This window comes from Paramisgurnus dabryanus, chromosome 1 (assembly GCF_030506205.2).
Source record: "Paramisgurnus dabryanus chromosome 1, PD_genome_1.1, whole genome shotgun sequence".
NCBI classification, from domain to species: domain Eukaryota; kingdom Metazoa; phylum Chordata; class Actinopteri; order Cypriniformes; family Cobitidae; genus Paramisgurnus; species Paramisgurnus dabryanus.
The window spans coordinates 73857017-73874102 of record NC_133337.1 but is presented as its reverse complement, the minus strand read 5'-3'; the positions used below and the strand labels follow the sequence as shown (position 1 = coordinate 73874102).

The window sequence follows — 17086 nt, the reverse complement described above, 5'->3', positions numbered from 1 at the left end:
GGCATTTCACTCACGCTATGTGTCAAAGTCACTCACGCTTGATGCGTCAAAGTCACATGTTGTACTGTTCACATCATGATTGGTCACTGATAAGCACAATATTAAAGAAAACGATAAAATAACGTTATTAACCGGTTAATGGTCATTTTAAATAAACGTTTCTGTTCAGAACGATTAAAATTGATTTCGTTTTAGTTTTCGTTTTTGTTCCTGTTAAAATTTCGTTCGTTTCCGGTTTTCGTTTTCGTTCCTTGAACCGGTTCAGAGCCCTGGGCACAACAACCTGTTTGGGGGGGCACTGCCCGCGAATACCCCCCCTTGACGCCGGCCCTGAATTCATGTCATTTTATAGTTTGCACTCATTCACTTTACACACATATTAGGCTATTCGTGCCTTAACCCACCAAACATGAGACGTGCAGATCATGTCTATATTAGGTCAGTTGGTCCAGGCCCTTATCTGTACGTCTATACAACGTGCAGATATGGTACAGTATCTGGACGTCTGACTATGACCCCTCTTGGACGTCAGGTAGACGTCCAAAAGGGGTTCGGAAAATCAATACAAAAACATTTTATACAAATGTAAGTTCTGAGTCAAAAAAAAAAAAACAAACATCACGTGCATTTTTGTAGAAAAATTTTGTTAAGCTGATAAAATAATGTAATCTTTATATATGAATGAGTGTTCAAAAACAGCACTGTTCATAGATAAAGTTCCACCTTAAATGCTCTCTCTCTCTCTTTTTTTTTAATTAACAGAGATGTATATGCTGACGTTTTATTGAAAATGTTTTGTCACCATAATAACGATCAGTGATTCCTTTAGTTGGGTAGTTTGACTCTTTGACTTTCATAGTAGTGTTTGGTCTTTGTAAGAGTGTTTGCTAAAGCGTGTTATTTGTTGCAAAGAAAATTTGTTATAAACAAAACTCACATGTGGATCTTACAACTTCATTGAAAGTTTACCAAGAGTAATACCACATATGTAAAGTCTGGAAATTCATTTTGTAAACCATGTAGTATTGTCTCAATTTCTCAGTTGATTTGAGGTGTCACATCCAACTTATTATTTAGGTTCATACCACCACTGGGAAGTGCTTATATACAATTAAAAGTCCAGATTTCATTGTCACATATGCAGACATCAAGAATCACCCCATGAATCACAACAGTGGTGACACTCTCTGGACTCATGAGTTTTATAATACGCTGGTACAATGCATTGCAACATTTAGAAAACTCACCATCATTGTGATTCATGAGCTGATTCTTGATGTCTGCATTTGTGTCAAAAAATCTAGACTTTACATTTTTGATTACAGCCACGAGGTTTCATTTTCAGTTACAGTAGGCAGCAGTTACCTCTAAGAGGATCACTACCTTGTTGTGGTTTAGAGGCTTGCGTATCTCAATGACCCAGAGAGCTATGCTGGCTGGAACCTCTGTGTTCCTGGTAGGGCCACCCATGCCAGACAGGTCAAAGGATAGAGACCAGACTAATAGTGATCCCTGGTCCTCCAGGTTGGGGGTTGGAGACTGGGTTAACAACCCAGTTCTAGAAAGAAATAGGTGTTACGGAAACAGCAACAAAAGAAACTAAACTTACTGGATGTAATGGGTTTTCAGAGTCATCGCAAGATACTCAAATGAATGGCAGTAGTGAAAGCCTAAGGGAAACTACTGGCAGGATGGTGAAAGTCCTGAGCACCAAAACCAAGACCAGGATAGGATTCTGGAATGTAAGAACAATGTGTGACACTGGCAAACTGGCTCAAGTAATATCAGAAATGAGATGCTACAACTTACATATTCTGGGAGTTAGTGAAAGCAGGTGGACAGGTTCAGGAAGACTCAAAACCAGTACAGGGGAAACACTGTTGTACTCCGGAAGAGATGACAATCAGCACTTTGAGGGAGTTGCCATTATCCTCAAGAAAGGTTTAGAGAAAAGTATGATAGAGTTGAAACCTGTCAACAACAGACTCATTAAGATCAGACTCAAAGGGAAGCAAATCAACACTACTATCATACAGTGTTATGCCCCTACAAACAAAAACAACAAGGATGAAAAAGACAGATTTTATGAGGAGTTACAGGCTCTGCTGGAGGAAACACCAAGACATGACATGAAGATTGTAATGGGAGATATGAATGCAAAAATTGGAAGTGACAACACCAACTATGAGAGAGCTATGGGTAGAGAGGGCTGTGGTACCATGAATGAGAATGGAGAGAGACTGATGGAGCTCTGTACTACCTATAATCTTGTTGTTGGAGGGACACTTTTTCCTCACAGAGAGATTCACAAGTTGACCTGGTACTCTCCAAATGGAAGGGATAAAAATCAGAGAGACCACTTCATGAACAATGGTACCTGGCGAAGATCACTTCTGGATGTAAGAGTTAAGAGGGGAGCCGATGTTGGCAGCGACCATCATATGGTTGTAGCAACAGTGAAAGTAAAGTTGAGGAAGACAGGGGTCAAAAGACCAGGAAGGCAGGAATTAGATGTGGAGAAACTACAGAACCCCAAAATCAAAAGTACTTTTGTTCTGCAGTTGAGGAACAAATATCAAGCCCTGGCAGCTATGGAAGACTACACAAAGCCTGAACAACTAGATGTAAACACCAGGTGGGAGCATCTTAAAGCAGCTTATCTTCAAACCAGCGAAGGATGCTTGGGTACCAAAGAAAGGAAAAGAAAGGAATGGATCAAAGAAAACACTTTGAAGGCCATAAGTACCAGGAGAACGTTGAAGAAACAGCTTTTAGACGTTAAATTAGAGAGACTGAAAGAGAGATGCAAGCTAAGCTATCAACAAGCAGATAGAGAAGTAAAGAGATTGGTAAGATCAGACAAAAGAGCCTTTATGGATGACCTTGCAAGCCAGGCGGAAGAAACAGCTAGCAAGGGAGAACAAGGAAAGGTGTACAAAATAACCAAGGTAATCTGTGGCAAATATTGTGGAACTAAAGACTTACCAATTACACACAAAAATGGGCGATTACTAACATCAGAAACAGAAATTGACGCCCGCTGGGCTGAGCACTTTAGTGAAGTTTTGAACAGGCCACCACCAACATCAAAAGCTGACATTAAGGAAGCAGAGCATGATCTCAACATCAATACTGCACCACCAGAAAAGGAAGAGATTGTTGCAACTATAATGTCTCTTAAAAACAGAAAAGCCCCTGGACATGACAAACTGAATGCAGAACTGTTCAAAGCAGACCCAGAGTTTGCAGCCAAAATGCTTCTCCCACTATTTACAGCAATATGGAAAGAAAGACAGATACCAACAGACTGGTCGGAAGGCATATTTGTGAAGATCCCCAAGAAAGGAACCCTTAGCAACTGTAACAACTGGCGTGGAATAACTCTTTTGTCTATACCAAGCAAGATCCTAGCAAAAATTATAATCCAGCGGCTATCAGATGCAGTTGACCAACACCTCAGAAAGGAACAGGCAGGGTTCCGGAAAGGAAGAGGATGTACAGATCAGATTTTTGTACTGCGAAACATCATTGAACAGTGCACTGAATGGCAGAGACAACTATAAATTAATTTTGTAGATTTTGAGAAAGCCTTTGACAGCGTCCATAGAGACAGCCTTTGGCGTATTCTCTGTGCATATGGAATACCACAAGACATCGTCCTTCTCATCCAAAGCTTCTACAACAACTTCACATGTAAGGTAGTAAACAGCGACCACCATTTTCATGTGAAGATTGGTGTGAGGCAAGGCTGTGTGATGTCAGTGCAGTGGGATGTCCTTTCTATTAGGCTTTTTTGATTTGCTACAGCTGTACAAGTGGTCTAATTAGATATCACATACCCTGATATAAGCAGGTTTGTAAGATGCCGCTTGTGTGTTGAAGCCCTTCCGTGCGTCATTGCCAGGGATCGCCCCTTCCGGTTCGCTCCTCCCGCTTCCGCATTTGCCCTGTTCTGTTTGCAGGTATGTGTTGTGTAGCTCACCGCTTATCCCTGTATGACTTGAGGTAAACATCACTCTAAACACTTGATTTATAGCTCTTGGATCATTCGTATTGATTATTATTTGTGACTGTTCCTGTATCTAACCTTCCCCGGCGTAATCTCGTGCCGGCCGCCGCCCTTGCGTGCGTGTGATCAGTGAAGACATTTTAAGGTACGTGTTTGGTTTGCAAGTATGTGTTGTGTAGCCTATCGTTTATTGAATGTGTGACTTGAAATAAGTGTCTAAACATTCGATTCATAGCTCTTGGATGGCTCGTGAATAATTACTATTCGTGGCTGCTCCTGCATGTTCTCCTGTGTAAACTTGTGCTGGCTCCTGCAATTGGGTGTGTGCGCTATCGCAGTGACGTTTAAGGTACGTGTAGTTATATTGCACTGGAACATTTCTATTTTGTGGTATTTACGTAGTTTTGGTTTTTGTTTATTTGTAAGTATTTGTCTTATTTTGTTTATTTGGTTTGTGTATTGAATTTCATTTGTTTTTCTTTATGTATTGCCCCAGTTACTTATTTTGCATTTGATAATTGCTGTGAGTTTGGAGGTACACTCCTTCATTCTGCCAAGACCTCATTTCTGTAGCTGGGTTATTTTGTGGTTTAGTAGTTTTCTTTTGAAAATCTTTTCTTTGTTTATTTTATTTAGGTTTCTCATACTAAATCTCTTTTGTTTGGTTCATTCTTCCTTTGTTACAGGAGCCGAGGCTGCCAGCTGTCCATTAGTAGACCTCGAGTACGGTGGTGGGACTTCCGGAGTGCAGTGTGTTCACCATTGATGCCTGTGTGTGTAGTGTGGTGAGAGTGGAGCACCGGGTGTTTAAGGTTGCAGTGATACCGGGGCTGTGTGCTCCTTAATTCATTTGGACTACCATAGGCATGCCTCGGTCTCCTTTAAAGTAATTCTAGATCTTCTAGCCTGATGCCATCGTACATAACTGATTATAATATTCCTTTTTTAATATAATAAAGTTTTGTATTTTTTTGGTATCCATGTCTCAAGACCCCTTCTTGTGAAGCAGTGTTCCTGTGAGCCTTTTTCAATAAAATTGATTTATATTATATTATTTCCCTGTTTTACAGGGTGGCGTAGTCAGCTACATTGTAAAATGTTTTCCCTTATGGGCCTACCGCTACATCAGCATTCCTTTTTAACATTGCCATTGACTGGGTAATGCGGAGAACTACTGAAAAACAGACAAGCGGTCTGAGATGGACCCTCAGCTATACACTTGAAGATCTAGACTTTGCTGATGATCTGGCTCTGATCTACCACACACACCAGTACATTCAGGAGAAGACATACCACATCAATACAAATGCTGAACAGATAGGTTTGAGGATCAACCTGCAGAAAACAGAGGTGATGACACTCAACATCCCAAACCCATTACCAGTGCAGGTAAATGGAAAAAAATCTTCCAATGACCACAGAATTCACCTATTTGGGCAGCATTGTCAGATATGATGGAGGAGCGGACATTGACATAAAGAATCGTCTTGGCAAAGCCAGAAATGCCCTTAGGATGCTGAATAGTGTTTGGAGATCCAAGCAGTATAGCATAAAGACCAAATTGAAATTGTACCAGAGCTGTGTGCTTTCCACCCTGTTATATGGCTCAGAGTGCTGAAGGATTACAGACAGTGACCTGAATAAGCTCTCTGTTTTCCATACAAAGAATTTGAGGAGAATCATGAGAATTTTCTGGCCAAACACCATCTCCAATGAGCAGTTGCTTGCGTGTTGCAATCAGGACAGTATTGGGACCATCATCATGAGAAGAAGATTGAGGTGGATTGGGCACTTGCTAAGGAGAGAACAAGAAAGTATTACCCGCACAGCCCTTCACTGGACACCAGAGGGCAAACGCAAGAGAGGCAGACCAAAGAACACCTGGCGCCGGACAGTAGAAGGAGAATTAAAGAACATGAAGCACACTTACGGTACCATCCAGAAGCTGGCCCAGAACAGACAGGAGTGGAAGACTTTTGTTGCTACCCTACATGCCAGTGGCATAACGGGCGGTAAGTAAGTAGGCAGCAGTATGCACCGAAGTATGTTTATTGCAGCTCCAAACAAAACTGAGATAGAGGTTTACTTCTAAACAAAATTTATGATGTTTTATCTGTGTTGTTAGTTCAGTTATATTATATCATCACTTCTGACCATCAATGTAATTAATGTGAAGCCACAAGTAAGTTGCATTGGTAACAAACACTTGGTGCAATAATAATGTGTTTTAAAAAACACAATCATCAAGCACACACACTACAATATAAAAACAAAGAGTCAAACTACCCAACTAAAGGTAACACTGATCACCATGATGGTGACAAAACATGTTCAATAAAACATCAGAATCTTGTAAATTCTCAAAAAGGAGCAGGTAGAAATGACAAAAAAATAAAGTGAATTTGGTTTGTTTAGTCAGTATGGTCCTACTTCAAAACAATGCTTTGTTAAAACAACTTTTTGTAATAGTGATGACATTGCTTTAGAGAATGTACATGTAACAATTATCCAGCGAAAGCAAGTGTGGGAGGGAGAGTGAAGTTCACGTCACTTCACTTCAATTATTGAACGATAGAGAGAGTAAGAAAGAGAGAGAGCGCAAGAGAGAGAGAGAGAGAGAGAAAGAGAGAGAGAGAGAGAGAGAGAGAGAGAGCAAGATTGCAGACGCAGACAGTTAACTCTTTCACCGCCAGCGTTTTAAAAAAAAGTTGCCAGCCAGCGCCAGCGTTTTTCATGATTTTCACCAAAGTTTAATGCCTTCCAGAAAATGTTCTTCTTTAAATATATAAACATACAATACACCAAATGAAAGAACAGACCCTCTGCTTTCAAACAAAAAAAAACACGTTTCATCCTACCTTTAGTGGTTCTTTTGCAATCAGCTTTTGAATATGGGTAGGTTTTTGCAAAAACACCATATTTTGAGCAAAAAGCAGAGATAATTCAATTTTTATGACGGACTTTTCATAGAGATCCCATTCAGAGCGATCTTTAAAACAGACACGGACATGCAGCAGCTTGCCATAGGGCAATACTTCCGGTTTTAAAAAGTTCGGAAGGGCGCCACCTGGTGGATAATAGCGGTATTGCGGAAAGACGGAAAATCTCGTCATTGGCAGGGAAGCGTTTTCTCTTAATTGACGAGATATCTCGTCAATGGCGGGGAAAGAGTTAAGGTGGAACTGGTATATTTGGGAATTATCTATAAGCAATATCTTTTAACACATATAATGTTTAAAATGGCCACATTTTAAATAGTTTTACTTTGCGTGGAGGTCCCCTTGACATCAATCTTGGATGTTCAGAACAGGTCATAAAAAGACGTCATAAAAACTTTCATTCTGGCTCCTCATGGGACGTCGAAATTACGTCTTTTTAAGACGCTTTGCTCAGTGGGAAGGGGTTTATTATTTAGCGTTGTTCCAGTAAACACGTGATTATGTCTGGCCAAATATTTTTTCCATTATTCGGATGAATTCGTTATTCGTTTTGAAGCCATTATCCGTGCCCTTCCGAATAATGTATTCGGCTTCGGGCACATCCCTATTTATTACAGGCCAAAACGACCTGTTCTTCACAGAGCTCCTAAAAGAGGAGCTGTAAAAAAAGAGATTTTTTGTACTTAAACTGCAAATATTCTTTTTTTTTATTCCTAAGGCCATCATAACCTAAAATAAAACTCAAGAAAGCTCTGAAATATGGGACCTTTAAACGTGTTGATAATTATATATACTGTATATTTAAATAAATGTATAAGAAGTAATCAACTGATGAACAAATTATTTATTTTGAAGTAAACATATGCTTTTGTATTTGTCCTTTAATTTAATTTGTGATAAGTTGCAGCTGTTTTAGCACCTTTGTTTGATGACATGATAGGTCTCTACCTTGTCAACAAGTTTGTCGGTCTCCCGTTCTGAAGGAAAATGCATCTTTAATTTCTCAGCCATTCTTTCTCGAAGTTCCATGTTAGGCGTGACTTCCTCCTCTGCTCCTCCAGGTGGAGGCTTTGGAGCAGACTGTACATTTTCCACAATGTCACTCACAAGATTGGCAATTCCCCCTGAACCAGCCAAGACCAACCATGGCATTGCATTCTTCACCGAGACATCTAATGCCTTAGATCAAGAAACATAATAAGACATATTTTAGTAACATGACTAAGACACAGCAAAGGATGATGCTTTTTTTGCAAAACTATATCATGCTCACCTCTAGCATGGCGACTTCTCCAGATATCAGCATACACAGAACAGGAACATCAATGCTACCACTGCCTGCACATCAGAATATATGTTTAAACAAAAGATGTTTCAGTCATAGAGGCCACTATTTAATGGTTTAAACAAATCTTTACACAACAGGATTGTGTAACATGCAGAACGGAATAGAGACTGAGAATGCAGTTTCTAATTCAATTCCTAAATATAAAATACATTTCAATTAAGGTAGCAAACAGTATGCAGAACTGTTATGAAGAAATAGTAGTAAAAAATATTAACCAGAATGCCCATTCCAATCGCATCAACGTAGCAGTACATGCAAACAATTTCATGTGAAAATATAAACGGTACAGATGGACAAACAATCTGCGTAAGGATCAAGATGTGTTGCCATCCTCATGTCCCTATGATATTCTGATACAGAGACATAGGTCTTGCTAAACGGTTGCCAGGGTACTCTAATTGATTACTAAGGAGTGGCTTGGCATCCACCAAAGATTACATTACAAGACACAAGTTAAACAAACCCACCGAAGTCTCTCTACGATGTTATGACAAAGAGAAATAGGTGTTGCTAAGTGGTTAGGATGGATTAATATACTTCAAGCCACAAGTTAAACGAGACCACCCATGTGTCTCTACAATTCGGACAAAAAGATATCTGCTGCTAGGATACTCTGTTTGGTTGCTAGGGGGTGAATTGGCATTCACCAATGATTATACTCCAAGCCAATAAAGGAATCATCCATGAAGACTCATGATTTAAGATCCAAGTTTGTAGTAGTTTTAACAAACATAACAATCTTTCATATCTCGAGACTACTAGGTGGTGCTATGACGAAACCTTGCATGCAACCTCAGGTCATGACTATGATTAATCAAACTAAATTAAATGTTATTTATATAGCGCTTTTAACAGTTGTTTATTGTACCATAGCCTCAAACTATGCCCATACATCAGCTTGTTAGATCTGGTAAAAAGTTCTAATTTCATTGAGGAGTTATAACCATATTTTGTTCTAAAAAAAAATTAATGAAACTTTTCGGGGTGTTTTTTTGGAAATTTTGACCATTTCCAATGGAAATGTATTTTCATACAGTACAGAAGTGTACGTAATGTTTCCTATTATGGTTTTCAGTTGATCAGAATGACGCTTGCAAAGATATTCACAATTGTTTTTTAGCACTATTTCGCAATGTTGGACTAAGCGTAAGGCATATTTAATATTGTTGGACTCTGAAATGACCAGGGCCCGTTAGAGTATAAAACCCTCACCCAAAACATTATGTTAGCAATGTTAGCAATGCGCAAGCCAAATGTTAAAGTGACAAAGATGGCAAACATTACAATGGTGTTTAAGTGGAGAAATCCAACTTAACTTGATCATCTTGTTTAGGCTTTATCATCAAAGTATTTTTAAAAGAGCATTTTTTATCTAAGTGTTTGCAAACTTTAGTATTTTATTTATAAACAGTTTGTCAATGAAATCAAAATGATGTGACTCATCATCTTAATTTTTTAAATATAGCACTACATTTGTCTATTTCATTAACATGTTAAAAACTTAATCAAAATGGTGCAAAATTGTGTAAAATAAATGTATGTACTTATTTGTAATATTGTTAAACATTTCTTGAAGCAAATTTAAATTAATATATTTAAATACTAATAAAATTGTAATGTCCTCATGATTCATGAATGTATGGTGTCACATGCTGCTGTGAATGTACTGTTGCCGGCTTTCTATTGGCTGATTCAGAGGTTAAGGGCGGCCATTTTAGGTTGAAATCATTGTAGTCCTAAGTTTGCAGCACTTAAAGGCAGGATAGGCAGGAATTATCTAAAAAACTTTACAAATTTGTTTAAACTGTCTTTATTTACCAATGCATAGTTAAAATGCAAGTACTCTGAAAAAAAAGAGTATAAAACTCGACTGTCTTTAGACCTTTCACAACTGTTTTAATCACAGCTAATTATTTCCATTCGGGACGAAACAAATGTTTGGCTTGCGCGACTGTCACTCTCTCTCGCGACCAGGGCACCACCCCTGTTGCTACGGGATCTGCCCACACATGCGCACACGCGATTGATTTGAACGTGCACGAGACACTCTAGGAAGAGCAAAAGTACGGCAGAGAAAGAGCATTCAGAACTCACAGTACCTGTATATGCAGTCAGCGAAGGCAAACAAGGCAAAAAAAGGAATAAACAAAGAAATCAAACGAGAGTAAATGTTGCGTGGCTTTTCCCAGAGTCGACGATGCGGTAATGGTATTGTCTCCGGAGTGTAGTCCTCATCAGAGTCAACGATGTTTTCATCACGGAAACTCTTCAAACCAAATCAAATCACTTTTATTGTCACATCATCATAGCACATGTGCCTTGGTGAGTGAAATTCTTGGGAGCGTGCTCCAGAAATTGCAGAATTAGTTAACATATAACCAAAAAGAAAACAGATAAAAAAATGTGCAATATGCACATTTAACAGGTAAAGATGTGCAATATGCACATACAAATAGTCAGTACACACGGTGTACTATTAGACATACATACAGTTAGCACTACACATTATACACAGAATGTACACAAAATGTACACAGAATTATACATTATACACAGAATGGACGCTTGCATTATGTAGACATAATTACGCATTCTTACATGCAAAGCACCGTATATGTTATGAATCTTCCACGAAATTCACCTTCATCACAGTGTAACTGAAGGTAATAAAAAAACTTTTTATCAATGCAATCTGTTTTTAGCTTTGTCTTATAAATATAACTAACTCGTTTGTTACCGAATCAAACTAAATATCTTTTAAACTTGACCAGTATCGTGAGATTGTGACATGATGTTACTACATGCACCGCACTCCTTCCTCTCCGCTCTTCGGAGGTAAATGCTTCTCCCAGCAGAGCCGGTCGGCGCCTCGGGTTCATGTGTTTTGGGGGCGTGGCTTTAGAAGAAACCCAGAAGGGAGGGGGTGGAGTGAATGGAAAAATTAGCTGTGTTTAAAACATGAGAGGTCGTGAGAGGTCTACAGACACTCGATTTTTATACTCTCTTTTTCAGAGTACTTACATTTTAATTATGTAATGGTATATAAAAAGAGTTTAAACAAATTTGTAAAAATTTTTTTTTAGATAATTCCTGCCTATCCTGCCTTTAAGACAGCACTTAAGAATGAGTCTTACACTTTACTGAAAGTTGCTTTTAGCTCCTTTATAAACGTCTCCTACTCTCAGACTGGTCCTACTCCTTACTAAGAATTTTTGAACACTTAAGTCATAGCTTAAGACTATTCTTAAGAGCATTTCTGTTCTAAGTGATAGAATGGTAAGAAAGAGACCGCACTCAGGGACTGAATCAAATACAAAAACTGTATTACAATACCGAATCGTGTTCACAGGCCATAACAAACACAAAGACAAACGTTTCGGGCTTAGCCCATCATCAGTGTCACAACTTCGAAACACGTCATAAGGCGCTAATGCCTCTTATAGGTTCCTACACCAATCACTCCATATGTGAAAAAGGATACACCCATGATCATTACTGGCAATCAACCATTGGCTATAGTCATGAATATATTAAATAAGCTTGTCCAATAGAACATCCTATCAATCCCAACCATGATAAAATGTACTACGAGAGACAAAAATATAATAAACTTCAAAAAAACAAAAACAAAAATTTTTTAAACCAAATTTTTAAACAACCAAAATTTTTTGTATATATATCAAAACACACTAATAATACCATAGAGAAAACTAAATAAGCCAAAAGCGAAAAATACAAAAGTGAAACATAATGCTCAATAGTCAACCAAATATCGTATAATACAATACTAGAGCAAAAAAAGGAGAAAAAGAAAAAGAAAAACAGAGCAAAAACCAGGGCATATATACATACAGGTAACCAATCCATAAATATTTCTCTTACAAAAAACATGTAAAATCCAATTCTTCATTCATACCACTCGGATGTAAGGTTTTGAGAGTAGAGATCCAGAAACATTCTCTTTGCAGAAGTTTATTTTCAATATTTCCACCCCTACGTGCCGCTTTTATGTGTCCAATAACAGTGAAAGCAAGAGAAGATAGAGAATGGTTAGCTTCAACAAAATGTCTAGCTACCGAAGATTTCTCATCCTTACGTCTGATTGCACTATTGTGCTCAATCATGCGTGTTTTGATCTGTCTATTTGTTTTCCCAACGTATTGTTTCTCACATGGACATGTGATCAGATATACTACATTAGTTGTACGACATGTAGTGAATTGTTTAATTTTGTAGCTCCTTTCTGTGACCGAACATGTAAAAGAAGTTGTTTTTCGAGTGTTGTTTCTGCATGCTGCGCAAGTACGACATGGGAAAAAACCGGAGATATTCTTTAGCCGTCCCTCTCTATTATCATGTGTATTGTAACTGTCCGCTCTTACCAAAAAATCTCTGATGTTACTCGCTCTGTAATGGGAAAAAAGAGGAAGTTCAGAAAAAAGAACACGGCCTATAGGATCACTACCGAGTATATGCCAATGTTTTCGTATGGATTCTTTGATTAGGGAACTCTGTCTTGTGTATGTGGTAGTGCAAACTACCGGAGCACGCCTCACCGTCTTAAGAGTAGTTTCGTTGTTATGAACTTTTTCCAGGGCTTCATTTAGCCAAGTAGACGGGTATCCTCTCAGGCTAAATTGTTTGTACATTTTCCTTATTTCGTTATTAAAATCGGATTCCCTAGTGCATATCCGTTTAATTCTAAGGAACTGTGTATACGGAAGACCTCTTTTTAAATATGTCGGATGCGCACTCGAAGCATGTAAAATGCTATTCTTATCAGTAGGCTTCGTGTATAAACTGGTCGATAAAGTGCCACCCTCCAAAAACACAGTGGTGTCAAGAAACGAAACGGATTTCACGTCAATGACCGCACTGAATTTAATGGAGTCAACCATGTTGTTCAAGTGGGACAAAAAATCATGAAACAATTCCACTGTGCCCTTAAATATACAAAATACATCATCCACATATCTCTTCCACAAAAGTATGTTATCATAAAAAGGATTATTATTCCATACATATCTTTCTTCCAAATAGCCCATAAACAAACAAGCATAATCAGGAGAAAATCTGGAGCCCATGGCAGCCCCTTGTTTCTGTAAATAATATTCATTTCCAAACAGAAAAAAATTCTTATATAGCAGAATAGATATCATCTCCAGCAGAAACAATGTGGGGGGATTTTTATCAGTTCTTAAATTCAGAAAATGTTCCATAGCGATCATACCTTTGTCATGTGGAATGTTCGTGTAGAGAGACACCACATCCATCGTTATAAGATAAATATCCTGGATCTCCTGATCTATACGTGTCTTAGACAGTTGTTCAATAAAGTCACCTGTATCTCTTAAATAAGAGGGTAACGTCACCACCAGAGGTCTAAGGATCCGATCGATATATAGCGATATAGGTTCCATCAGGCTGTCGCTACACGCAACGATAGGACGTCCTGGGGGGTTTTTCAAAGTTTTGTGGACTTTGGGTAAAACATACATCACTGGTGTGGTAGGATGGTCTTTCTTGAGACATTTCAATTCTGTCTGGGTAATATAACCTCTCTCACACGAGTCTTGTAGAAAGTTGTCGATATCTTGTTTAAAGTCCTCCGTCGGATTCCGTTCCAGTTTCATATAACAAACTACATTAGATAGCTGCGATTGTATTTCCGAAGTGTATTGCAATCTGTCCATTAGGACAATGCCCCCTCCTTTATCAGCTGGTTTCCAAATGATGTCTTGATTTTTACCCAATTGGGACAATATTCTCCGCTCCTCATTGCCATAATACGTGCCATCATTTCCAGATAGAATCTTATCAATATCACCATCAACCAAGTTGCAAAAGGTGGTAATCGCTGCACAATTAACAGGGGGGGCAAAAGGTACTTCTTGGTTTCAGCCTGCATTGTTGCTTATCCAAAGAGACATATTCCCGTGTGTTATCCTTGTAAAAAAAGTATTTCAATTTTATGGATCTGTAAAACTTGAACATTTCCAATTTAAGCTTAAAAGGATCCGTCGGGGTGGGAGGAACATACGATAAACCTTTATTTAAAACCCGTAATTCAGATGAGGACAGTTGTGTTTCAGAAAGATTAAATACCAATTGCTCTTGATTGTGAATATAATTTTCATCTGTCAATTGAGTATCCTCCTTCCCTTTCCTCTTACTGTGATGTTTGCCCCGTTGGCCTCTTCGAGTCTTCCTCTTTGTCTTGTGCGGTAAGTTTTCCCAACTGGAGGGGTAGTCTTCTGTCGTAATTCTTCCTCTCTTAAAAAATCCTGATCTGAATCGGAAGGGTATTCGGAGCTGGATCCGGAGGTAAAAGCCTGCGTATTCCTGAAACGTACCTGTTTCTTAGGCCTACTCATAAAAGAAACGGCCTGGAGACGCCAAGGATACACCTTTCCATCACGGTAATCAATGGTGTCCCTTCGTAACTTACTAAGCTTCATTTTGTGCGTCTCTTCCTTGTACTTCCCTGTTATGCTCTTGAGTTCATCTTCCAATGTTTTAAAAGCCGGTGGTTCAATAGATGTCTGGATCTTCTCCTTCATTTCAGCTATATCTTTCTGTGTTTTTGTCAGTTCCTTTTGTGTATGGTCAATAATCAAAACCATTAGATCTAGCGAGGCTTTATTCATGATTTCGCACCACTTAGTGCAGAATTCATCATCGGTGCGGCCCAATGTTGGTGCCTTTTGTATACGTAAACCTCTAGGGATTCTTTTAGACCGAACATATTCACTCAGCGTAATACCATGGATAATTTTGGTTGTTTAAAAATTTGGTTTAAAAAAATTTTGTTTTTGTTTTTTTGAAGTTTATTATATTTTTGTCTCTCGTAGTACATTTTATCATGGTTGGGATTGATAGGATGTTCTATTGGACAAGCTTATTTAATATATTCATGACTATAGCCAATGGTTGATTGCCAGTAATGATCATGGGTGTATCCTTTTTCACATATGGAGTGATTGGTGTAGGAACCTATAAGAGGCATTAGCGCCTTATGACGTGTTTCGAAGTTGTGACACTGATGATGGGCTAAGCCCGAAACGTTTGTCTTTGTGTTTGTTATGGCCTGTGAACACGATTCGGTATTTTAATACAGTTTTTGTATTTGATTCAGTCCCTGAGTGCGGTCTCTTTCTTACCATTCTATTCATTTCCCTTGGAGTTACGCACCGGGCATATAATATAGACATTAGGCGCAGACGCCACTTTTTCTCACACATTTTGTCCTTTGGATGTTTCTGCTGCCACCACATTTTATAGTGGAGTATGTCTTCTTTTGCCGAAATCAGAGGCCTGACAGACGCACAAGCCCGCACTTTATCTTATACTGAGGCGGACATTGAAAATATACTGTTCCCTGACGCAGGATCATTATTTGTGATGAATCCTACCACAGAGGATTTTACACGGAATATGAAGCATCTTCTTTTTAAAGAGGTGAGACTACAGCTCCATGGTATTACGCTGAGTGAATATGTTCGGTCTAAAAGAATCCCTAGAGGTTTACGTATACAAAAGGCACCAACATTGGGCCGCACCGATGATGAATTCTGCACTAAGTGGTGCGAAATCATGAATAAAGCCTCGCTAGATCTAATGGTTTTGATTATTGACCATACACAAAAGGAACTGACAAAAACACAGAAAGATATAGCTGAAATGAAGGAGAAGATCCAGACATCTATTGAACCACCGGCTTTTAAAACATTGGAAGATGAACTCAAGAGCATAACAGGGAAGTACAAGGAAGAGACGCACAAAATGAAGCTTAGTAAGTTACGAAGGGACACCATTGATTACCGTGATGGAAAGGTGTATCCTTGGCGTCTCCAGGCCGTTTCTTTTATGAGTAGGCCTAAGAAACAGGTACGTTTCAGGAATACGCAGGCTTTTACCTCCGGATCCAGCTCCGAATACCCTTCCGATTCAGATCAGGATTTTTTAAGAGAGGAAGAATTACGACAGAAGACTACCCCTCCAGTTGGGAAAACTTACCGCACAAGACAAAGAGGAAGACTCGAAGAGGCCAACGGGGCAAACATCACAGTAAGAGGAAAGGGAAGGAGGATACTCAATTGACAGATGAAAATTATATTCACAATCAAGAGCAATTGGTATTTAATCTTTCTGAAACACAACTGTCCTCATCTGAATTACGGGTTTTAAATAAAGGTTTATCGTATGTTCCTCCCACCCCGACGGATCCTTTTAAGCTTAAATTGGAAATGTTCAAGTTTTACAGATCCATAAAATTGAAATACTTTTTTTACAAGGATAACACATGGGAATATGTCTCTTTGGATAAGCAACAATGCAGGCTGAAACCAAGAAGTACCTTTTGCCCCCCTGTTAATTGTGCAGCGATTACCACCTTTTGCAACTTGGTTGATGGTGATATTGATAAGATTCTATCTGGAAATGATGGCACGTATTATGGCAATGAGGAGCGGAGAATATTGTCCCAATTGGGTAAAAATCAAGACATCATTTGGAAACCAGCTGATAAAGGAGGGGGCATTGTCCTAATGGACAGATTGCAATACACTTCGGAAATACAATCGCAGCTATCTAATGTAGTTTGTTATATGAAACTGTAACGGAATCCGACGGAGGACTTTAAACAAGATATCGACAACTTTCTACAAGACTCGTGTGAGAGAGGTTATATTACCCAGACAGAATTGAAATGTCTCAAGAAAGACCATCCTACCACACCAGTGATGTATGTTTTACCCAAAGTCCACAAAACTTTGAAAAACCCCCCAGGAC

At 38.8% G+C, this 17086-nt stretch overlaps 1 protein-coding gene across 5 annotated transcripts in view; it reads right to left on the bottom strand.

Annotated features, from left to right (window-relative positions):
* The window catches only part of LOC135734533 (transient receptor potential cation channel subfamily M member 4-like), a 564782-nt gene that overhangs the window by 179639 nt on the left and 368057 nt on the right, over positions 1-17086 (bottom strand). For all 5 annotated transcript variants that reach the window (XM_065253375.2, XM_065253376.2, XM_065253379.2 and 2 more), the window contains 2 exons: positions 8222-8286; positions 7897-8127 (listed from right to left, as the gene is read on the bottom strand). In XM_065253375.2, the coding sequence (XP_065109447.1) occupies positions 7897-8127; positions 8222-8286 (296 nt within the window). The remainder of the gene's footprint in view (positions 1-7896; positions 8128-8221; positions 8287-17086) is intronic.